This window comes from Lineus longissimus, chromosome 3, assembly GCF_910592395.1.
Source record: "Lineus longissimus chromosome 3, tnLinLong1.2, whole genome shotgun sequence".
Classification (NCBI taxonomy): domain Eukaryota; kingdom Metazoa; phylum Nemertea; class Pilidiophora; order Heteronemertea; family Lineidae; genus Lineus; species Lineus longissimus.
In genome coordinates, this window is record NC_088310.1 from 16,663,271 (window position 1) to 16,689,253 (window position 25,983).

Below are 25,983 nucleotides of genomic sequence, written 5' to 3' on the forward strand. Positions count from 1 at the left end.
CATCATTGGCTTAGTTAGAGAAAGTCAGCCAAACGAAGTTCATGCCTCTTAACCTGCCGTGGAAACGCTTGCCTTTTCACCAATGACAGCTTCTGACAGATTTACTCCTTGACTTTGTGTCGTATGTCCGCAAGAAAGGACCCTCAAGCAGACTGATGTCTCTCACTTTGAGGTCAGATCATTCCCAAGTTTGTGAAACTCTGTCGGTGCTTTGATTTTGGATATATATACAGTAATGTCACTTTGTTGCTTGGTTGAAGAATAACCTGTTTGTCATCAAAGAACGAAAACAAGTTTGATGTGCAGTTGGCACCTTGTGAACTAAGGTGCAGCATTCAAGGAAGGATCGATGGACTCACTTGGTGAAACTTTTTTCTGAATCTTTCAAGTAAGGTAAAGGGACAAAATTATCGCCAAGTACAATTATAGTCCATGCAGTGTTGAAAAGAGCTAGTCGTACCCATCACTGCAGACTGAGGCTATAATACTACCAGGACTCTAGTTGCACCACCTAACCTTAAAGAGAAGCAGTTAGCACCAGGTGGCATTTCACTTTCTTCAACCTGGTTTGTGACAGTTGGCTGGTACTTTATTCCAAGGGTTACCCAACTATGACTGTGATGGCCATACAAGTTAAAGGGGTACGCTGTTTTATTTACTGGTGACTGAGGAAAATAGAAATGCAGTTAAGCACAATGCTGGATTGCAATTAAACACGTTAAATGCATGCTGTAACTTGGTATTTATAGTATTTGTATATCTGTCTTAACATTGTTGAAATTCACATTGAATACATATTTACACAAATTGAAATTTTCAAATTCAATTACAATTTTCTGATTTCTAATTAGCAATGTAGACCTTTAAGACAAGATAACTCAGTCGCCAGTTCAGCTCATACATGCTCGATTGTGTGTATACTGCTCGGAAATTTAAATTCAGTTGAGCGGAAAACGATTGTGGCTATAGATAAACTGGCCTCCCAAATTATACAGCTCTGACACCAATGTCAATATTTTTGATGAACCGCTAGTTGACTTGTGGAGAATTCAGCTTTAGCGAGCACACAGCGTACAGACGAGTTGCATGTGAGGCAGACGATAGCATGGTTTCTGTTCTGATAGGACCATCCGCTAGTGCTTATAAACATTCCTGAATAGCATTTAGCAATTCATATGGGACCATCCTAGTAGGCTATTATTCGCATGCAGTTTCCGACGAAATGCTTCTGTATGCAAATGGAGACTGAGCAAGTCATTGCCGTGATATCATCGAGGATATTACGGCATAATCATTCTGGATGTCTCCTTTCAGCGGTATACTCGTTCTTTGGATAAGGCTGCAATGACTACTGTGGATTACTGTTTTTTGGGTTCTTGTGGCTGTGTTAGGCTGTGTTATGCTCCGATTCAATGGATGTAAAACTTCAAGTTAACAATGTGACTGCAAGCAGTCGTTCTTTAAAATGGTAAGTGGATCGGAATAGCAGAAAAACTCTCCTCTGGCAGATGGTGAATTGTCATTTGTGTCTGTGAATGTGATGGATGCTGTCAGCTGTTTGGTGAATTGAAGTAGGATACTTCAGGATATATTGTAAAAATTTCAGTGTTCTACATAGTTCAGTAGTCTATGTTGTTATTTCAAGCATTTGTTTTGTTCTATGTCAGTAGTCAATTCTCTCAGGAAAGTTTTGAATGATTCCAGGTTGCCTTGTTTGGTGAAATGAAGTCAGATTCTTCAAAAACATCTTTAAACATTTTTAGTGCTCTACTTCAGAAGTGTATGTTCTTGTTCCTTGTAGCATTTATCTTGTTTTGATGTCAGTGATCAATTTTCTCAGGGAAATACAGTGGAACCTCCCTTAGCAGACACCTCTCTATTCGGGACAACCTCTCAATTAAGGACCCTTGGTCTGGTCCCAATTGGTTGTTTCCATTCAATTTGACCTGTCTAATCAGGATATCTCTATAAGGACAGCACTTGTCAGTCCTGAGGGTGACCTTAATAGAGAGGTAATACTGTATTGAATGATTCCTGACTCTCACTTTCTTCTTTGTTTCTTGGATGTTATTCCTTGTCACTATCTATGGCATTTTGTATGGTGTTAAATTAAAAACAATACACAACATGCGATTGATATGTCCCATTTGTCTTAAATTGCTGGTTTTGTTGGTATTTAAATCTTGCAGCTACTGCAGGCTGGGTAATGCTCAGGACTGTCTTATTTGTGTGATTTGGGAGGCAAATGACGGCAGCAAGATGATAGTCTATTCTACCAAATGAAAATAGTCAAATTCATCAAAATGAACAAAATGAACCAAATTATGAAAACTTAGCTTTGCAAATATTTCCAATTTACAGTATTTGTCAACAGTTCTACCTTATCGCAATGGTTACTGTTATTCTGGTGATGAGCTCATGAAATAATAGAACAAGAAAAGAGTTTTTCCTTCAAGATGCTGTTAAGAAAAGCAGCACTCATCTGCAAAAGTACTCCTCCAAAACACCTGCGCCACCGAAGGTGATAATCACATATCAAACTAAGTTTATCCAGCCAGCTTTTAGGATCTTTATTGATATGTAGAAATGGCATGATATCACATATACAAGGAACTTGATTTGAAAAAATGTATTCACGGGACATAAATATTATTACATTGATTTCTCGTGAAATTTTTTATCATTCGGTATGGTATGTTTCGAGATCTTTAAAAAGTTTCAAATGACATTGCACCCAACTCACTCAAAAGAGTGTGTGGACGTGATGGATGTTGTTGAGACATCACTCATGGTTAACTGCCCCCTCTAGATGTTCATCTTGGGCAAAAAGCTCCCAGGGCCCTGGAGAATAAATAATGTCTGCTATTTTCCCAGTGTTCTTGAATCTAGTTGCTTTCAACAACCTTTTTCTGTGTTGTAAAATCGAAAAAAACTGGTAGTTGTTGCGCTACATTATTTTAGCGTCTGTTGGGATGATGCAAACTGTTATAACGGGAGAGCTTAATGGCCTAAAGTGGCATGATCTTGAGCATTTTTGATTCATAAGGGTTTCACGTCAGCTTCTTCAGTGATTGATTTTTCCCAGTGGGTGACAGGACAAATGAGTCAGAGTTCTTGGTTCAGCATGATAGCAGACCAGGTCTGAAACTTGAATAGGGATAGAACACATCATCATTGTCATGTTGTCATCATCATCATCACGATCATAAGGTCCCACAGCAGCCATTGACTTGAACCTTGGCCCGACCATGTTCTTTTTTAGAATGCACATGATGTATGCCCATACTGTTCTGTCCTAAGCAAGGTAGATCAGGTCTCTGGTGTTTTGTCCAGCCAGTCGCCCGTCCAGATTCTTTTTGGAAAGCCTCATCATAGTAGCGATGGTGTAGTGGCTCGAGTCTCTGGTTTGACTCCCATTGTCGGCATGAGACTCTAGGTAGGTCTCTTAGCCTTGCATGCCTTACTCCATCCCAGTGTAAATCAGTACCGGTCGGAAACGCTCAGGTCGTAGCGCTGATTGAGCATCTCATCTGAGTTCCACTGAAATGTTTAGGGATAGACCGGTAAATAAATATAAAGCACTTTGAGAATCTGCTGGAGGAATATCTTAGTGGGACTTATCCTATCATCAGATCTATCCCAATCATGATTTCTACAGGAACTGCATAACTGTATACTGGAACAGTATAACTGTGGCATGATGGGCATGGTTTGGAGACGTGTTAGTGATTTTTCAGCATGATCCTATATCCAATATGGTCACCAGGTGGCCAATTTAGACTTTGGATTCTGTGACTGCCCAAAAAGATGCCTGATGGGCTAAATTTTTGGTCACATGATGGGGTGAATTGGGAAAGGTGCCCTATTGATATTTGACCCAATCCAATATACTATATGGATGGCTGCCAAGTGACCATCTTGGACTTTGCATTCTGGATTGTAACTGCACAACAATTCGCCAATGGGCTTCTATTCTCTGTGGCATGACTGGGGTGGGAAATATACCCTTATTGATTTTTGATCCGATCTGATATCCTATATCAATGGCCGCCAGGTGGCCATCTTGGATTCCTCATTCTGCTGAGCTTATGTCGCCCGATGGGTTCCATTTTTTCTGAGGCATGATGGGGTAGGGTGGGAGTGGTGTCATGTTGATTTTTTGGGTCATCCAATGTCACCAGACAATTTTGATGAGGGCATTTCTCTGATGAAGCCTTGGGGTCTTCTACACATGGTGTAAAAAATCTCATACTGCGGCAATGCAATGCAATGAACACTGACAAAGATGACAAATTATGAGGAAATATCCAGTGGGGTTGAAATATAGCTTCATGTTCACATCTTTGACAACTTACCATGAACAATGTTTGCATGAATAAGCGGTCGGATTTCTAAAAGGACACATCGTTTGGTAGTCTTACAAGTCGCTGTTTTCTCATGAGAATGATTTGTACCATATCAACTATGTCTTAAGTGTTGGGTCATCTAATGCTCTCCCACTGCACGCAACTTGAGAATTTATGAGTAGAGCGGAATGTCTCCACTACATTACACATCAGCCTCTTTAAGCGTGAAACTTCTTCTCGTCCAGTGCTCTTGTGGACCGAAGTGCTTTTTTTAGAAAGTATTGTTGGATTTCTTGTGGTACTCCAGCGAGTATCTGATTCTCGAAATTTCTTTTTATTTGAGTTTCACAAGCACTGGTGTTGCTAAATGGGTGTTGGGAAGTACACTTTTAATAGTTTTGCCTGTTCAGATAAAAGTGAACTTGACTGCTCAGTATTGGTATCCATTGCAGGCCGGCCGAAAAAGGCTATCGCAGCAAAAAGGTTATACTCTCCTAGTTATACTACAGGGTGGCCCAGAAAACTTTTCCCGTACACAATAGATTTCTATTGTGTATCCAGTGTGTGAGGGAAAAGTTTTCTGGGCCACCCTGTAGTGTACCTTGAGCATGTCTGGCATGTATGACGTTTCTCTGTGAATTTGTTTCATGGGGATGCCACACATCCTGACAATCCCCTGTCTATATGCCTGCAATGAAAATCCTCAGATTTACACATTTTTACCATGATCAGCAGTAGTTTCCCCACAGACATAGTTGACGTATGGGTTCCGCCTCCATGAGACAGGAACAGCATGTTTGATAAACAACCACTTTAAGTGAATCAACTTTGCCAATAAATTACTATTGCAACCCACGTCTCCTCTCGGTAGTTTATAGATTAGGTCTCCAGAGTTCAAACTTTGTGTTTGTTAGAATTACTGGATGATTTGAGATGGATCACTGCATCGCTGGTCTATAGGATTAAAAGAATGTGAGGAAAATTAATGATGCCATATATTAATTAATCAATGCATGTCGCCTTATAATCTGTTTGACAATTTATCAATCATTTTGTGCTGGAGCTATAAACTGTCATTAACTGGTTCAGAGATTGCCTTGAAAAGGTTAGAAGCCTTTGACTCTGTACCTTGCAGACTAACTTGTTTTACCAGGTACTTGTATGATTTGTAACAATCACTCAGTGGGCCATTTCACCCCACCGGTGGGGCAATTCGGCCCACTACAACTTTCTGGGAAAACTAGAAATTTGCCATTTTATTTTGTCTAACATTAGAAAGGAATGGTAATGGAGTTGATAGTAAAATTAGTGGTAAGTCTCCAGTCTATTTCCCAGAAATGCATTAAATGTCTTTAAGGGGGTCATATTACCCCCACATGACTTACATAGCTCTTAGTTGCTGCTCCGTGCAGAGCAAGGGTATTTGCCAGTTTGTGTTATTATTATGATTAAGGGTAGTCTATAGTTTCCGGAAAGCTGGAAAACTGGAAAGTCCCGGAAAGTTGAAATATGACAATTATTTGCAGAAATCTTGATACTGTTTTATATTTTATTGCCTTATGTTCATTCGATATAAACTAGCTGTCCCAGATACTAAATCTACATGTATCAGCCAATACTCTAAATTTGAAAACTGCTCTTTCAGGTTAGCCGCTGTATGTCAGTTGTTTTTCATAGACAGAACTCCGAGATAACAAGGTGGGACCAGAAAGAAGAATTGGGACATGTGATTTGCAAAATGCATATATATCGTCATCATCGTCGAAAGTCATCTTTCATCTTTTTGCTGATAAGCCGAGCACCATGTCTAGTATGTTAAATGAGAGATCCTTCGAGAGTCTGTAGGAGACTTGTTGAAATAAGTTTTGCAGCAGAGTTGTGTTTGTTTACTATTTTTGGAGGTACATGTAATGTAACGTCACGATTTCTTGAAAAGATCATAATAATGGACCTTTAAGCCCCAAACACATGACTACCATGTGGCATGCTGCCACTTTAAGGAAAAAGCCAATCAGAATCAACAGAGTGGTTCAATTGCTCACTGAGCGCCCTTCTAACACATTCAATAATCTAAAAAAATTCTGCAGCCAACTACCACTCACTCTTTTACGTTTTTTTTGTTAGACTGTCCAGAATATCACATCTAAATTTCAGGTTCAAAGCTGGGTGCATTGGGTATTGAGACCCAGTCAAACATAGTCAATCAACTGCAAAGTGACTTAAAAATCTTATGGTGGTCACCTCTCGTGATGGAGTCACCTAATTGCTGAAGCCCTATAATCTACCACCATGATCAGTGAAAGTACATTCAGTAGCAAGAATCCTGATGAACTACTAAAACGAACAGGACTGCAGATTTCATTTGAATGCACAATCAGATTACATGGAATTCCTCTAGGTATAATCTCACTGCTGTTGACTACGAAATAAGATTTAAAATTTCATGAAAGCGGGGATGAAGATATATCGGGGATACTGTATCATCAGTTCAGCTCTACTTCAATTCTCTGTTGGGATTAAAATATGTTTGAGTGAATGAATAAGGAGTCTAATTGTGAATGAAATACCAGGAGCGTCCCTCACCGAAAAGCGGTAACCGGAAAAACGCCGACCGACCGACCGACCGACCGACTGACCTGCCAACCTACCGTCATATGCAGTATCCCTTTCGCTTCTCTATAGCACATGTATCTGTGTAGTGCCCAGCGCAATGGACATGATGGAGTCCGACGTGTCGGACAGCAGCAGGTCATGTGAAATGAAATTGTAAACAAGCGCACGTGCGCTGTTCAAATGACAACAAATGCATATTGCGCGTTGCAGTTCATGCATTGCATCGGTCGAGACACTCGAGTAGAAAAACTACAGTGCATAGATTAGGCCCAAATCATGTTTTTATATCCACCGACCATATAGACAAAGCATATCTTTTGAGTATCTTTATCAGTTCCTTACCGCGTGGGCTCGTTTTCCCGGTATAATTGACTGGAGATGCTGCTGTCAGACACGTCGGACTCCATCACGTCAATTGCGCTGGGCACTACACAGATACATGTGCTATAGAAAGCGAAAGGGATACTGTATATGACGGTAGGTTCGCAGGTCAGTCGGTCAGTCGGTCGGTCGGTCGGTCGGCGTTTTTCCGGTTACCCCGAAAAGCAGTGTGATATCAGTCAGGATTCAGTCAGGTTGCAGTGTTACCTCACATTTTTATGGCAGTGTTGAAATCAGTGGAAAGCAGTCATAGGGAGTGTTTTTCAGTCACGCAATACCAAAGCATACAGTTATACAGCAATCAAAAATAGAGGTTAGGGAGTCATAAGCAGTGGTAAGACAGTCAAAATCAGTGGTAAGGCAGTCAAAAGCAGTGCTCATTTAAATATTTAGGCTGACTGATTTCCACTGCTTTCGACACTGAAAATGACTCCCCACTATGCATCATGCACAGGGATGGCAGTGGGGTTCAGTGTTAATTTAAATATTTCGCAGCACACTGAATCCACACTGAAACACCACTGATTTTGACTGCCATTTCCAAAACCTCTTGGAGGGAGCAGTCATTTTCAGTGTTAATATGAATAATTTATTTAATGGCATGCACTATGCAGGCACGGATGCCGAGAGAGGTTTGGGGGACGTGACCCCCCCTGTGCTGATGACAACCAAAGAAATTGTTCGAAAAAGCAAAAACTTCTAGCGAACTGTTACTTTTGCTGTCCTGTTTGCGTCCAATATGGCAGTGATGACGTCATCTGCACAAATAGAGGACATCGCCATTGCATGATGACGTGACACAGTAAAAAGATGACAAATTCACGTCCTTGACCTACGTCATTGCAAACTTTTTCATAATGACAGTGATCAGATGGGGTTACTAGACAATTGAAACGACACATGGCACTAGCTACTGTCACTTGTCAGTGATGTCAGGGATTGAAGCTAGATCAAATTGACGTCCAAATAAAGTAACTGCACGCGCGGCCTGTAGAATAATGATCTACTGATTGATGTGTATTGAGCTCCCATGCAGATAATTTGCAGTGTATGCATACATTACAATTAACACCTATAGGGCCTACAGTAGATGCATGAAGATACATGCAGATATCTTGCAGTGTATGCATGCATTACAACACCTATAGGGCCTACAGCCTTCTTGATTTGCTGAAAATACAACTTCAGTGTCTGTCTAGATTACCCTTTTTGCATTCATTTGGCTCCTTATGTGTTCCAATTCAAACTGACTAAAACTCCCCTCTTCTCATATTGAAATTCGGGTAAATATCGAGAAATATGAAGAGCTACCATGATTTCTTGAATGTTTGACTATCAAATTCAAACTTAAGCTTCCTGTCTCAGGTTGCATTATGGGTGATATTTAACACTGAATTTGACTGCAATTACCACTGCTTTACACTGCCATCAAGTCTTAATCTCACCAGTCATAAAGCAGTGGTTTTCAGTCATGTTGAAAATGCCACGGGTTTCGATCAGAGTTGGAGAAGTGGAAATCAGTGGTCTTTCAGTCATAAGCAGTGTTTTTGAAATACGTCGTTCATAATGATATGCAAGTGGCAGTGCTTTGCAGTGGTCTTTCAGTCAAAATCAGTGGTATTAAAACATTAAGAAAAAATGATATGCCTAAGACAGTCATATGCAGTGGGGGTTTCAGTCAAAAGCAGTGTGATGCAGTCATTTTCAGTGCACTGCCTTTCGGTGAGGGGTATTACAAGGATTATTCTCTTGAATGTTGTTAGATTTTATCATACTGTAGAGTGGCAGATTTATTTGATATTACCCCTTGAATCCAGGTCAAGTCTGGTAAATGACACATATTTTCACATGGGGTGTGGTTGCGAAGCTCTCTAGAACATCACCAAATTTGGACAATTAGTAGTCAAGATCACCAGCTCTTACCTCGCACCAGGCGTGATATGGCTGCTTGAAGAGGCATTTCATTGGAAGGAGCCCTCGTAATGGCTGGAAAAAGAAAATTCACAATAATCCGTACATTACCAGCTATTGCGGGCCTAGCCAATCAAGCCAATTAGTGCACCTGCTTAATTGGTCCTGGCAAGCCTAATGGAAAATGCATAGGAAATATCAATAAAGTTGGCTTTTTGGGCGGGGTGTAAAAATAATCCCAACTCCCGACTTCTGACATAATTCTATATATGTCTAGGTATTTACTGGCAAAATTTGGAGTGATTTGGATGGAAATTCGATGTGTCCATCTATAGGTTGAAAATTTTGGTAAATCTGTAATGCTTCACTCGTAGCCCGTAGTGTAAATTCCTGAGAAAGTAGGTTTTGGGGGCTTTTCTAGCTGCGCTAGCTCCGAAACTATACATTTGATACAAACTCCCGACTTCAGACGTGGTTGATATAACTCTTAGGATTATATTCCCAAGATTTCAGCTTTATTGGAGAAAAATTCATTGTGTCCATAGGGGGGTTGAAAATTGGAGGATTTTCAAATTTTTTCCCAACAAATATGCGAAAAATATTACTTTCTACCTAGAATTAATCAAAATTTCGCAAACTATCATAAAGTACTTCCTTGCAACAATCATTTGTGAAGCTTTCAAAACTTTTGGCTGATTTATTTGACCCTAAATCAGCAAAAACCAAACATTTTAGTGTTTGTATGCACCAATGCACAGGAGGCGAATTGCCAGATTAATTCACACCTTTCCAATCTCAAACAATAGGAATGATGGAGTCTCCCTCTATTCAAAACAGAGTGTGCTTGGCCCGCAATAGCTGGTAATGGTAAAGGTCCTTCCAAGGACAATGAAGGGCATATGTTTCTCAAAGTCGGAGTCGAACCCCAACCGTAAATCCCACCATGGTGGTGATGTTAGAATTGCCCATGCTGCGCTGACATGCGATCAGTTGCACTTGGGACAAAAACACATTAGTTTTGCATCTTCTAAAGGGAAACTATGCCCTCCAAATACCTTACACTTTGTGAGGAACTTTAAGTTCCCTTTCATTTGGCAATGGTTTCAATTTGATTGGACTACAGCCCTTGAATTATTCAGGTGAATATTCTATGGGCACTTTACATTACAAAACAAAGCACTCCCTAAAAGATATAGCTAATGCCCAAGTGCACACACTGAATTTTTTTGCAAGATTCCCATCTTAATATGAAGAATAGAATAGATTCCCCAAGATGATGAAATTTCTACCAAAATAACACAGTAATCCATCAGGATTGCGTAAACTTGTTTTTCAGCTAATCCTGTTGTTTCCATTGTTAACATTCCTATTTTACCAGAACTGCAGATTCATGGGTAGTCTTTGCAATGTGTTATTTCCAGAAGACGTTGAAGGGTGCTGCAAGGTTTCACAGACATTTTAGTTAAGATGCATTCTCGTACAAAGTGTCATGTAAATGGCCTTAGCCAGAAAGATCCTGCTTGGACATGAACAGTCCCCTCCATTCTAGACTAGAGTATACCACTAAGCAAGCAACATATTAGTAATGTATTCCCCCTCTGAGTGAGAACATCTCAATTTCCTCAAGTCAATATTTGAGCTCTTGTGGCCGTATTGAAATTGTGTCCTTGCCTCCTTTTTCAACCTGCTATGTTTGATTTGGCTACAGTAATCAACTCTAAGGCGGCAATCTGCAGTTTTTACTGCTGTATAATTACACGGATAATTCTGTTGATGCGTGATGCAGCCATTTGAAAAGAAGTGTTGAACATGTAAATATTTAACAGTAGACTGGTCCCAGCCATCGTTAACAGTGGTGGGTCCAGAATCTTGGAAATGAGGAGGGGTCTGGGGGCTGGCCCCAGGGAAACACAAACTGGGAAATTCAAATGCAAAATATGTGTTTTTGGGTGAGTTGCCAGTCTTAAGTCTTAAATCAGCCATTATTCAATGCAGCATATGCTTTGAATCTAGGCTAAGGCAATGTTTGATCTGACTGTGGTGGCATCAGGATACACATCCTCATGGCTGTCTTAATGTTTTTGCGGCATCCTAGGAAGTCCTGTTGTTATGCCTCTACAACTCAGTAATAATCCCTGGGATCCATTGTTAAGGCCACTTCTGCTGGGTAACTGGCCCTGGGGCCTCATCCTATGGCACCATAGCTGGGTAACAGGCATTGGGGCTTCATCCTATGGCACAACAGCTGGGTAACAGGCATAAGAGCCTCATCCTATGGCACCACAGCTGGGTAACAGGCATTGGGGCCTCATCCTTTGGCACCATAGCTGGGTAACAGGCATTGGGACCTCATGTTATGCCACCACACGTTTATGAATTAGCGCAGGTCTTTTAAAATGAGTACATGTCAGTTTGCACTAGGTTTCTTGAATTGTCTCAGCATCACATCCATATTTACAATCACTGAAGTACTTGTTAGAACCATCTGTTCGAGCACACAAAATACATTCAATGTTGCATTCAGACAGTCATCATAAGACAGCACCAGTCTGCCCATTGAAAAGCACTTTTTAAAAATGTTTTAGATTTTAAACTAACCAATTCAGAAGGGGACTTCCGCAGCAATAAGCAGGTGCCGTGAATGTCATATGTTCTCAAGTTTAAGGATGCATTGAATTTTAAAATGCACTTAATGCTTGTTTGGTGCCACATCATTGATTTTCTAGTCTCAGTGCTGGGACTGGATGCCAATGGGCATTAATGAAGATCATACTGATGTTGCTCGAGCAAATGTGGGGTTTAATTGAAGGCTGTCTTGGTGAGAGTGCAACTTGATGTCTCAACAGAGTTAATATTCAGAGCTTAGTTTACTCGAGTTTGTTACTTCACTTCCAAGCTGCTGTTTTAGTAATGAAATAAGGGATTTTAGATAAATGTTTAAGTCACAAAGGCATTTAGAGAAGCAAAAAATGCTACAGTAAAAAAGGTGAAATCTCAAAAATAGCCTGGTAAAATAGACAGCAAGTAAAAACGCTACAGATAAAAAGTCTACGGTGAAAAAGATATAGGTCTTGGTAAAAGAGACAACAGGCTAATAGGCTATTATATGGTTAAAAGACTACAGGTTAAAAACAACTATTTATAATATGTACATGTATCTTATTTAGCCCTGAAACCAAAATGAAATTTTCCTGATCTGATCTTCTGAGGTTGCTTAGCTGAACATGCCCTCTCCAAGCTCAAGCAGTCCAGTTGTACCTCAATATCCTGGCCCGAGAGACGGAGATTGTGACATCACTGTATGTTCATCTTGATGACTTCGTAATGGACCTGTGATGTTTTCCTCAGAAAGATCTTTACATGGAATTACATGCCCTAAAAGTAACCATAACTATTCCCTCTGTGACATTGTGATACTGTCTCTGGCCAATAAGATGTTCATATAGATCACCATACGCTGGCGCAGTCAAAGAACATAGTGTGTATCATACATGCAATACACATGCAATGGACGCCAATATTGGCAGAGATAATATGCTTGAATATTATATCTGCTTTGGAGAATGATGGATCACCATCCCCGCAATTTACCAAAACAAATGAAACAGGCCACTCCTCTTCTTATAGCAACATGTTCCATTTTCTTTCAGATACTCTTGGGAAATACAGAGCAATCGCCTTTCCATTTGTGCCATGGTTTAGTTTGGTGGTTGTCATGTTTGTCTGCGATGATACAGTTACACCAGTGGAATTTGATTTCATGGTTGTCGTCATCTAAGAAACAAGTGAAATCTTTCCCTTATCTCTCTTTTTATCATCATTAAAAATCACAAATTTAATAAAATTAAATGGAAAAATCGGAAAATTGTAGCGGTTAAACCTTACCCCCTTCATTTTTTTACTTTTAATTGTGTTTTTCTGTTGCTCTGGCCCTATCCGTCTTGTAATTGTTTATTAGTGAAAACTGTCATTCATTATTGTAGAAAGTTAGGTGATGTAAAGGTGATGAGCTCTTTTGGTGCAGCCTTAAAGTTTGGCCTATGCCGTTCAAGAAATTTACGAATTGCGTAAATCCGTACTAGATAGACAGATATACCATTACAAAGTTTTAACAAATTTGTATGCATAATAAATGCAATGAGCTTATGAGCTTATAAACCACTACTAATTGTCAAATAATTTGACATGTTTGTATGAGGCATGTACTTGTGACAAAAAGCAATCAACGCCTGGCAAAAAGGAGTGAAAACTATTATATAGAAGCCAATTTATCTTGTAATAGCCCCCTATTGTCAAAATTTGGTACTTAGTGCTAGATAAGATGCTGTAGTATTGCATCCGCATTCTTAGTCTTTATCAATTCCTGCTCTTACTTATTCGGGAACACATTCCAGCTAATTTGTCATTCAATATGATAGCTAACGTAATCACAACACTCCATGAATAGCGGCAAAAACTCATTACTTCAAAGTGAAGCAATGAGTTTGATGGCGGCCACACATGTATATCAATTCACAAAAGGGAAAGATTGTAAAGAAATAATTTGATAGTTTAAAATAAAGCAACCTCATTTGCATGGGGTTCCTTTTGAAATCAACAAAATGATTTGAAGTTGTCCCTAAGTGCATCTGACGTGGAGTCACTTCTGATTAAACTGTTCAAGTGCACGCTGCCTTTGGGGATATTGGTATTCGCTCAAAGGGGAAGAGGATATCTCTGCCATAAACATTTATTCAAAGAACTAATCCATTTCAACATATGCAAATCAAGTTTCTTTGAGACTATTGCCAGTTCCAGGACTGTGCAAAAAACATATGATGATCTTGTCTTGATCTACAGCACTTTTTTTTTAGAGTCATAAAATGTCAACCATCTTGATCATCCTCTAGACAATGCTCGAGAGCAAATTTGAGGGCAAATTTTGACCTCCCAGATTACATTTCTAGCAAATCACACGTAGCGTCAAAGCAAAGATGATGGTATCCATCAGAAAATTCCCAGCTGACAATTTTTGAAAGTGTACTTCTTGTTATTCATGATGATCAGTCCTTGGATATCCGAATATGAGCTGAAATCACTTAACGTGATAAAATAATCTCATATCTTGTCTTTTCTACAGAAGTAAAACCTAGCAGCTATCGATGCCCAGCATGTCACTTCTTCAGAATGCTCATCTTTCGACATTTTGTCCAGTTTCCATTGGATCAGATATAAATCCTTATCAAATGCAGACTATAGTCACTGCTTGCTAAACGCCCCAAGGACCGACAAACGGATCTGTTCAGTATAATGAATCTCATAAAGCGTCTTTATATTACTGGAGAAACGGGGAAAATAGATTAGCTGGCATGGGAATCTGGTTATTTTATGTCCATATTGGGCTGAATTAGACTTGATATGATTACACCATGTTGCAAGCAGACTATCGCCAATTTAGGACCTCGTTTACAATCATTTGCAAATATATGTATGATCACAATGAATTTCCTTGTCACCAGACAATGTGTTATTTATTTCTTGACAGGGCAACCTGCAGCTCCTTCTCTGATTGAAGATACTATTTAGCCAGTTTTAGGGCACCTGCACAAAAGATCTATTTTACGTGTAATAGGCCTATATGAAATGAAGGCACCAAAACCGACTAAGTAGCATCTACACAGTATATTGATATTTGGAACATGCACTTTTACCAAGGTGTCAGGTCATTGGTTCAAACCCCATTCGGCCACAACTTTCTACTTCACGGGTCAAGCTCAAGTGAGCTCTTTCCTTAAAATTGATAGCTCAGAAAGCCTCTGTGGAGATCAATGACAGCGATGATTGTTGTAAAGCACTTTGGGCGAGTTTGGGCGCAATCTCGAGGCACACCCAAGTGGATTGGTACAAAAGCCCAGAAGGCTCTGATAAACTCAAAACTCAAAATTCAAATCTCTACCTGGTTGGTTTGCAATATGTTTTCTCACTTGAAAATGACTGAATCAAATATTGAAGTTGAGGTTTGAATACTGAATGTTGAGGCTTGAATAGGCCTTTTGGGCTTTTCGTTTACCCTGTTCAATACTGGACCTTAGTTGCAATGTGGACTAGACCCTCAAAGGCTTGTGGGTGGGGCCAACTCAATAATAAATGATACATAAACCAATGAATAAATGATACGTTACACTAATGAATGTAGCATAAGTGGGACTGTGTTTCCTCAAATGAGTGGTTTTGTAATATATTGCACACATTCAAACAATATAATATGTGGTAGTGCATATGGCAATGAGAAAGCAAAATATGTTTGCAAATGTAGCATATAGCTGCCATTAATATTTGGTAAAAATCTTTGAAACTGAGCATGTCCTTCGAAGCTAGATACCAAGGTACCCCTCCTCGTTCATCCTGTGATCCTAAATGGAGTCCACTATATATTGAATAAGTAAAAACGAAATGGTCAAATCTGGATGAATGAATTGGCGGTCTTTCTTCTCTATATATACTGAAAATTTTATGTTTCTTTGATGTTCATGAGAGAGTGAATTGTATCTCTAGCGATAACACGACTTGAGCCTCAGTCAAGAGGCTATTGTGCCAGCTGCTCTGCAATAGTTCCTTCATGGACACTGCATGCTTGTGATGCTTATTTCCTTGCCTATCCCTTGACGATAGATAATCCATCACTGTGTTAGTATCGCTATTATGCACCACGGGGCACTGGACATTACGCCGCCGTTGTCTAGGTCCGCGCTGGTCATCGCCGGACTCCCAGATGGTCGCATCCATCATCATCACCACTTAGGTGGATGTTGTCATGGTTTTTCATGGCCCCTGGACCAAGGATTGTTCGTTTGGTCACGTAGACTCGTTTACATGGTTCAGTCTCCTGATCACACTACAAAACAGGTGTTTATTTGGATGATGGGCCTACCCGACCGCCATTTACCAGTACAAGTTCAAATTTTGCCAAATTCCCATGATATATTTATACATACCCGTGCAAAGATCTTTTCATCAGATGCCACATTTACCAAGCTAGAATATCTGAATTCCGTTCTTCAATTCAGGCAAATAATCATGATAAATATACTGCAGAATATCATCGGACATACTTATAAAATAGGGGGATATCCAATTTGGGTATTCAAAAAGGGAAAAAGTTAAGGGTTTTTTTCTGGCACTGCGCCATCTCACCATCTGTCGTGGGTCAGTCAGTGGAACCAGACTAGGCTGCAAAACAGAGGGATAGCGAATACGGGATTCCAAAAGCGGAATCAATCATTGAAATTTCCGGACACCGATGCTATTTTGAAAATTATAGTCCTTTCATAGATTCCGCCAAAATAATTTTGGATTCCGCATGCGGCTCCAGATTCCACTTTTGCACACCTCTGTACTAGTTCCTAGTTGCCTTGTTTCAAATTTGGTCATATCCATTTGATTGAAAGTTTTATTATTGATCTTGATCACAGAACAAAACAGGTGTTTGGATGTGGGCAGATTGATCGGCTTACCCACGGCTACCACTCAGCTTGTGCTCTCCATTTACTAGTACAAGTTCAAATTCTGCTAAGTTTCTCTGTCGTTTTAAATTCTCAGTGTGGTTACAGTAATGAAGAGCAGTGCAGCTCTGATATACTTACTGTGATGTCTCAAGGGATTTGGCAAAAATTGAGAACTCAATGTGTAAAAAAGGTTAGCCCTGTGCCGGTATATCAGATGTCTGAGACTCGAACTTGGGATAAGTATTCTTTCCTGTAGATCAGCACAATAGTTTTTGCTGTACTGATACATGATAAATCATTGATTTATCCAATGCAGCTTCCCGGTACATCCTTTATCTCTGGTAACGGAATGTAACATGAGCACTGTTGGCATAAAAAACATTCTCTAAGATCCCAAAAATACTTGCCCCATTGCCATATGTCAAAGGTTGTAATCTGATATCCCATGCAGCTTCCCGGTACATCCTTTATCTCTGGTAACGAAATGTTACATGAGCACTGCGTTGGCATAAAAAACCCTCTCTTAGATCATAAAAAATACTCGCTAAGATCGTGGAATCAGATTGCCCCATCGCTCGTATGTCAAAGGTTGTAATCTGATATATGGACAGACGCTGGACTGATTGATTGGTTGAAAAAAGCAGGAATTTAATCTGAGATACGGGAATGTCTTGCTCTTTTCTTGGCGACATGTATGCAATCAATCACCTTCCTACTTTAACCCCTCGATGGCTGGGACTTGTGCGAAAAGACAAAATGAAGATGTAAGTGAACCGTGAAATTATTGTAAGCGTTTTGTTTTAGCGATTTTGCAAATGCACCATCATACACGACTTAAAAATTGCAAACATTTTAACTCTTATGCATTAACCATGAAATTTTGGCAGCCCATGTGAGTTTTTCGCCAAGTGAAAATGAGCTAAATTTTGGCAACACAATAATTTCACTGCTTACAGTAATGGAAACTTCAAAGCCGTGTAAATAAAAAAGGTTTAAAAATTAGCACTCTGGCTTGGCCAAGAGTGTCTCTTATATGACACTGTATCTGATAAATGAGGGGTGCACATTCAGCAAAATGGAGTTATTGATTATCATCTCGATCGTTAGACTCACCAGTGTCGCCCTTCTCTCTCTACTTTCCGCGTATATTATGCTCGACCTACGCGTGACATACACACATCCTACGCGCTGGGTAGCATGTCAATGACGCACCACTGATGCGGATTTAGGGAAGACAATTGTGATTTGGACTGTAGCTCCTCAATCACTATAAAAATCTAATCCAGCATCATCATTATTGAAACTCTTCCAGGAGTGGATGTGTTCAGCATGTTCAACAGATTAATATCTTTGGAAAAATATTTAATCTCTTTTACTGAGTTGTGGTTGTGACGGAATTGTAAAATTATTTTATTTGTAGATGTTGAGCCTTCATTCAGTGTCTACAAGGTAAAGTAATCTCGGCTCTAATTTCATGCAGTAATGGAGCTCTCATCTCTTTCTTCCAGCAAAGATATCTCCTTTGAATTAAAATCAGTATACTGAATACCTCTATATTAATTTTAGTCCAGTTATTTCAGCAAAGACTTACTCATTAACCCACAAAAAAATTTTTGACCCATCTTTGGAAATGCTCTGATTGTGCTTTATCTTCTCTTTGCAGCAAAGACCAGTCAAGCAGTCGTTCTGTGGCTCACTGCGCCGTGACACCCACTGGAAGTGCCTCATCCTGACCTGCCTCATCTACGGATGCCTAGCAGCTATCTCATGGTGCAGATTATCACGCATCACTAAAGTCATTAAAGACTTCTACGACGAATCCGTAATTCAAACAAGCCAGTCCGGGCCGTGTGATGAAGGATACGTCTACATTCCAGTTGCGTTTGTGGTGATGCTGTACTTGGTGTATTTGGTCGAGTGTTGGCATTGCCACACCCGCATTGAACTCCAGTACAAAATAGATGTGACTTCTGTGCATGAGTTGGTGCAGTACATGAGGGAAGCTATCCCGATCATATGGTGGAAGGCAATATGTTATCATTATGTGCGACGGACTAGACAGGTCACCAGATACCGTAACGGTGACGCATTTACGACTACTCAGGTATATTATGAACGCGTTAACTCGCACACGGCTGGATGTGCACTCAATTTCAGCCGGTGTGGTTATAAAGATATCTCAAAAATACTCCGCGGTTTAGAGGAATATCCTGCAACGAAAATCAAATTCACGAAAGGATTTTCGTTTGCTACTGTTGAGGCTGAGAGCGAGTTTGAAGACCAGCGGTCGCAATTCTTTCAGGAACACGAACGACGGGATGACTATATGGAAACGCGTGAAGGAATGGATTTACTGAATGTGAACTTCAAGGAATATTTAATTGCCTTCGCTGACCCTGATAATCTTCCTTGGTATGTTTCTCATGCAATATTCTGGGTTGCTTCTATTCTTCTGCTGTCTTGGCCGTTACGGGTTCTGATTGAATATAAAACTGCATATCTCCATTATCATGTTCATAAACTCTTCGGTACCAACTACTTGGATCCTGCCTACATTCCTGGTCAAATGTCCCGAGTTAGTACAATGTGTAGCACAGACTTTGAATTGAATGTAAGAAATAACTACTCAATTGTTCCAAGTTATTCTGAAGCTTTGCTCATGGATTGTGCCCACCCTGATCGAATAGAGGACTCTAATGGTAATTTAGTGGGGACAGCTAATGGTCACCTAATAGCCAACAGTCAAATGACCAACGGTGTCTCGGGACAAAATGGCTACATCAGTAATGGTCACGTTCAAAATGGTTTAATTCAGGGTGGACGTGTGGCTCTGTTCATACAAAACGGAGCAGTGACTTATAGCTCCAGAGGAGATCAAATCGATATCCAAGGTGATACTATTCAGAAAAGGAAGAAAAAACATCGTAGAAAGGGCCGTCGGAGAAATCGTAGTCGTGACCGCGAGAGCAGTGATAGTTCTCATCGATATGGTCCGAATCAACAGTCTTCTGCAACAAGTCCCGAAACGCCTGAAGATCAGATTTTGCAGTGCCACATCATACCCTCTGGGTCCTCTCATGGAAGTATTAGGATCATAACAAGCGAGTCTATGGCAGTTGCTTCATCATCAAGCACAACGTTAGACAGGACTATTGTACCCAGTGGAAGTACAGACATTACCCACCCTCCAGGGGAAGCAGCTATCCTTCCTGTTGGAGAATTACCCACCCCCGATAGTTTACAATCTGAGGACAACATACAAACACCAGATAGTATTGCATCCATAGAAAGTGTTCAAGTACCTAAAAGTGTTGCATCCTTGGATGTTCACACCTCTTGTTCATGTAGTGGTCAGACACCGGACAGTATTCAATCAGGAAATGTGGAAACACCGACCAGTATTCAAGCGCCTGATGGCATGGAGATGGAGAGGACCTGTGATAGCCCCGCCAGTACCAGTAGTGCATATGTCCCTCCCCCAATCTCTGCCGGGGAACCCCCACCTCCTTATGAAGCCGCTTTATCAATGGAACGTCCACCTGGCTCCCCAGCCAGGAGCTCAACAATGGGATCTCCTGCTCGTAGGTCCCCATCCATGGGGTCTCCTGTACACCGGTCCCCCTCTGTGGGTTCTCCTGTACGTCGGTCACCATCCATGGGCTCCCCAGCAAGACGCTCTCCATCCATGAGTTCTCCCTCCAGGTCTGTCAGTATGGGATCTCCTGCTAGGGGGTCCCCTGCATTCGGCTCGCCATCAAGATCAGCAAGAGGTTCCCAGTCGAGCAGGAGTTCACCTGGTCTGGCATCAAGCAGGGGTTCCCCTGTTAGGAGACCGTCTCTTAAATTCAGTAGTCAATTATATTGCATGGAGACATCTTTATGAAACCCACCAAAGATAAAACAATTTTTAATCCAAGAGTTATTATTACATGAACTGGCAAGAATAAGTAGCAACATTTTCTAAAGACACAACAGTGATAAACAAATTAATTGTAAACTAAAATATGGTTTCATGATTTGCATTATGCTGATTCATGTTCAGCTTGTTTCAGGTTGTTCGGTTTGAACCACTGAAAGACAAATTGCATATCCCATTCCCTTAACACTCAGCAGATCGTCACCGAGGTGAAATTCAGCAAAAGCTGGCATGTGCCAAACATATCAAAGCTGCCAAAAGCTTAATGAATGGGAATCGCCACATGATGTCACCCACTCGTTAAAAAAACTGCCAAATTATCATGTTTGTTTATTTACCAAAGAATTTAGATTCGTGGAAAAAATATGGGAAAAATATTTTGGTGAGAAGAAGCAAAAGAAATTTTGTAATATGCCAAAATAAAAATTGTGAAAATTGCACTTTTTCAGAAATTATGAGACGCGAAAATTTTGCAGCTTCTTTAATAGTACCTATATCATTTTAGCATGTTTAGTTTATTTTGATATTCTGTCAACCCGACTAATATGACTCTCTTTCTGTGAGGGGGGGTTGCTGGGTTGAGCTACATATATAGGCAGGAGCTGGGGTTCCGATTAGTGATCTAAACCAACCTGACCATTAAATGCACAGTAAGCAAGGCAGGAAAACTAAGCCTTGATCTGGTTACAGACAAGTTCGCACAAGTGAGAATAGTGCTCATTTAGGTTCTACTTTGAGATGGCAGACACCTATTGGTCACTTTGTGAACCTTATTTCCTTCCAACTGGCTCCTGCTGACAGTTTCCCTTTAACACTTTTAGCGCCATCCAACGTAGATCTACGTCACCTTTTCAGCCCCCAAAAAACCTCCAGCGGCAGCCAGGGCGTTGAAGGAACTGACTCATTCAGCGCATAAAAACCAGTTGTAAAGGGATTCTAACTTAGGGATTTATTAGGGGGTCCGGGAGTGCTGAAAAGGGGGTCTTTTTGGTCACTTCTTCTCACTTTGAACCAGAAAAATAAAATACAGCGAGCTGGCACAGTAGTCTTTTCCCTGTTGATTCAGCAAGCTCTGGTCTTGAGGAAGCGATTGCAAAAACCTTATTGATCTATCTGTGATATATTTTTTCCTTGAGGTCTGAAAAGGGGTATTTGGGGGTGAAACTTGGGCGCTGAAAGTGTTAATATAGAAAGGATAATTGAATACTGAGGCAGTGAGAATTATTGACTCAAACCACTTTGCCTCTCTAGTATCATTCATTGAAAGACGAAAGTTGCATGCCGCTTTGATTGATAGTTGTTGGATGTGTTAATTGAATTTGATTAATTGTGGTATCAGACTTGTGATTGATGTAATTATGACATGCCAGGCTCCAGTTAATCCGCTAGTTCTGCTGCAAGACGAGATTGCCTTGATTTGATGGGAGCATCGGGTGCCAGTCTCATTGTAAGTCATCATCATCATCAGCAGCAGCAGCGCCGACATCCTTTTCGATCTCAGTCAGAAAGATATTATCGTAAGTGGAAAAAAGAGTAATATACGAATTCAAATCAATGAAAGGAAAGGTTCAACATGTGATAGGGTCCACCCTTACGAAAAAAATCTCAGATTCAGCATGGTAAATTCAGCGTTCACCATGCTGAAATCAGAGTATACCATGCTCACCATGGTGAAATATTTCACTGTCCCAATTCATCATGGTGAAGTGCTGTCAGTTTGCCATGGTGAATTGTGGATATTACCATGGTGAAAATGAGGCAAATTTTTCCTAAGGGCAGGTGACACTACTGATATTACTCATAGATGAAACTGTCTGAACTATACAGTTTTAAGGTCTTCATATTAAAAACTTGGAAGTCATGCCAAAATAAAAAAATTTGTGTATTAGGCAAGAATGTAAAAACAGACTCATCCATCATGTTGAAAAACCAGTCTTAAAATTTTTATGGACGATGAAGGGGATTCAGGTTATCAGAACGAAATATGATTACCTGCTAAGAGTATTGTCAATTTCACAGGTCAAAGAAAACTTATCACTGGAAAATCAAAATGTCAAGTCGTTAAATCGACAGCCATTCCTCTATAAACTTGACCAAGATTTTTGGTAAGTGGACCGTTAATGGACAATTAAATGCATCCGAGGGCACTCCTGGATGCGCCCAGTAAATAACCCGAACAATTTGCCTACTGAAGCCTTATTGGTATTTTGATGTATTGGGTCCTCAAGGAAAGGCCTACTGCGTTCCTGCAATGATGTAATTCAGCTTTCCCCAGGTTTAGAGAGTGCTCAATGAAGGAAAGCGTTAACTTAAACTACTTAGAGATGAACCAAAGATTCAATTTATCCTCTGTCTGGCGGGGACTGAAAATTCTTTAGAAATTGATTGTCTGTTGATTACGGTCCCGGACGCCGAGACTCGTTCAGTACACATGAGATTGGCATCTCCTTCATGATGTGAAGGTTCCATATCATCCGGGGAGATAATGCCTTCATTTTGAAATTGATTTTAAAATGAGATTGATCGAATTTATACGTTGATATGCCAAAGATTTTTGTGTCGTGTTTTGAAACCAGGGATGTGTGTTATCATCATGAATCTTGGAGATGAGTTGAAGTTAGATTTTAGGCCAGTAACAAGTGTTTTTTTGAAACCAGGGATGTCTTAGAAAAGGGCAATTTGTCAGAGGCGTCAGATTTCAGAGTTCATGTTGATGGCTTGGACAATATACATTTATATGTATGATTTTAAAAGGATAACACAATTCCTTCAAATTTTGAATTTGAAGTTAAATTTGAGATTTGAGATTATTCATTGAATTGTAAATGATATTGATATACCCTGTTGGTCACATTGCCTTACCTGGTTTACTGTACAGATGCAGTGTTTATATCTATTCACTTTAAGTACAGATGTAAAAATCTACACCCACATACAACATCAGCCTTTAAATATCTGATTGATGCCATACTTGGCCCCGTAACACATAGAATGTTTGGCTGAGGTATTCTACTTTTGCCTACATTAGATAATTTCCAAACAGGATTTTTGTTTGATTCACATGTTTTCTGTAGCTGTAACTGATTATATAGTTGAAAATTTTCAATGCCAATTAAAGAGATCCAGTTGTGACACAAGTCTTTATTTAGACTAGCAGTACGTAGAAAAATAACTAAATTGGTAATTTCCTCTTATGCAGTTCGTTGAGTATTGAAATGCAACGTTATGTGATGTTACATAGATGCCCAGCTCACATGAGGGGAACTTGCTACTGTTAAGGTTTATCAATAAAAGCTTATTCCCACCTTAAGTTTTAACCAGGCCGTTTAAAACTCCCCATTTTTATAAGCGTTTCATGATAGGTTTCCTTTAAAGGCCTACGCTGTTCGTTAAAAATTTTGAATTTGTAATTGAATTTGAATACTTTCAATTGCGTAAATACACACTGAATATAATTTTCAGCATTGCCTTGTGTAGGCAGATATACAAATACTATAAATACCAATTTTTAAGAAATTTGTATTCATAATAACTGCACTATGGCATTGTACGAACGGCGCACCTCTTTAAGGAATAGAGAAACAGGACATCTGCCGGCCAATAGTACGTAAAGAAGCTCTCAGATATGGGTGAAGTGCTGTTGCCCTACGCCTATGCTGATCACGTACGTTGTATTTTTTCTCTTTCATAAGCAAATAGATGTAAACATTGCTGCTTAACAGTAACCAGACATGATTTTGAAAAATCCACTTCCATCCTGTGCCAACCTAACGCAAACGTCGAGCGTACATCATTTTGGAAAGCTGGAAATGATGCTAGTGGTGACATCTGCAATAATATGGGTTCAGCTGAATTTGCTTATTTTCAAGGGAAGGCTATTTTGAAGGAAGGGGGATTTGCTTTGGAAATGGATATTGAAGAATAAAGTTCTCTCACCTTCAGAGTGTTGCTTGGACAATGTTGGATATTCAAAGGCCTGTTTTATTTGTGTATATTGTTTCCATGTAGCCCTCTGGAAGTGTCAGTATAAACTTCTCTCCACAGGTGGCAGTCAGTTAGTTTGATGCATCAGGCATGATAGTTCTGTGTCCTGCTGTTGCCACCTTCGGAGATGGTGTACACAGCATTTCCAGGGTGCCACATGGAAGCAAATCCATGAATGACGAACATGGTGTTATAAGTTGGTTAATGTCATCATTAAGTTATACATGTTGCCTGAGCTTTCCCATGAAGTTTGTTTACTTAAAAAAGTCTTCAGCTCTTTGATGGCTGTTAGGGATTGCAGATGAGAAATGGTGACCTGAGAGTTTGATATGGGTTGTGGTCAACCATGGAGGGGGTGGGGCAAAAATCATCTATGATGAAGGTCCAATTGGGAATGCCTGGCCACCACAGTAAAACTGCGTTTCAGTCTTCTCTGATGAGACCACTTAGCACAAAAAGCATTTGTGGCACATTAAAGAGTGAAATCATGCTCCATGTTCAACATTATGGAGCTAACCATTCCACAGCATTGCCCATATGATGACTGATGTGTCCTTCAAATTTCAGAGCATTTGGTTGAAGAGTAAAACTTTGATGACAAAAAATGTCCAAAAATTTGTCAATGCATTTTCAGTTAAATTCCAAACTTTGTAGCCTTGGGATTTTTCTCAAAATGGCAAAAACGAATATATGTCTTTTTGCGATATAGCTTAACTCTTCATGTAGGGCCTACAATCAGCTGAAAGGGCTACAGAAACAATAAAGAACCTCATAGAGCTGTTTTGAATTTTTCTGTTTTTATGACATTCATGTCATTTGAAGTGGCATATTGATAAAGGATTTCTCAAAACTTGACTGGTTGTAATTTCCTGCGTTATATTGATATTATCTTGATGTGAAAATATTTCCTTTTATACACTGAAATACATGTATATCTTGGGGCTTACTTCATCATGTCATTATGGTTGAACTGCTGCCCGACATACAAGTTCAACTTCACTTCGACCAATTGGGAAAGCTAAACATTATAACTGGTCTTTTATGAGACACCCTTCTGTTTAAAAGAATTATTCCTTGCACTTTGACATGTTTAAGCTGATTGTGATTTTGTTGTTTTCTGTTGATGCTGTTGTTGACTTTGTTGAATTTTATTGAAGATTTCTGAATGCGAAATATACTCAGTAAGTTGTACAAAATTCATATATCAAATATATGTGCTTCCAAAGGAAACTGAATGAATATGATGAATAAATATGTATTCTATACAAAATTAATGAATTTGTTGTTATGGTTTGTTATACTTGACCCTGAAGGTTAAGGCCTACACGAGTGTTTTCACGGTCAGCCA

General features: G+C 39.9%; 1 protein-coding gene across 3 annotated transcripts in view; it reads left to right on the plus strand.

Annotated features, from left to right (window-relative positions):
- LOC135484041 (uncharacterized) overlaps window positions 1–25,876 on the plus strand; it is a 132,150-nt gene extending 106,274 nt beyond the window's left edge. For 2 of the 3 annotated variants that reach the window (XM_064765105.1, XM_064765104.1), the window contains one exon: window positions 18,399–25,876. In XM_064765105.1, coding sequence (XP_064621175.1) covers window positions 18,399–20,618 — 2,220 coding nt within the window. In that variant the 3' untranslated portion in view covers window positions 20,619–25,876. Of the gene's footprint in view, window positions 1–1,304; window positions 1,469–18,398 lie in introns of those variants that run through there. The other variant, XM_064765106.1, reaches the window with a different exon arrangement.
- Window positions 25,877–25,983: the final 107 nt, after the last annotated feature.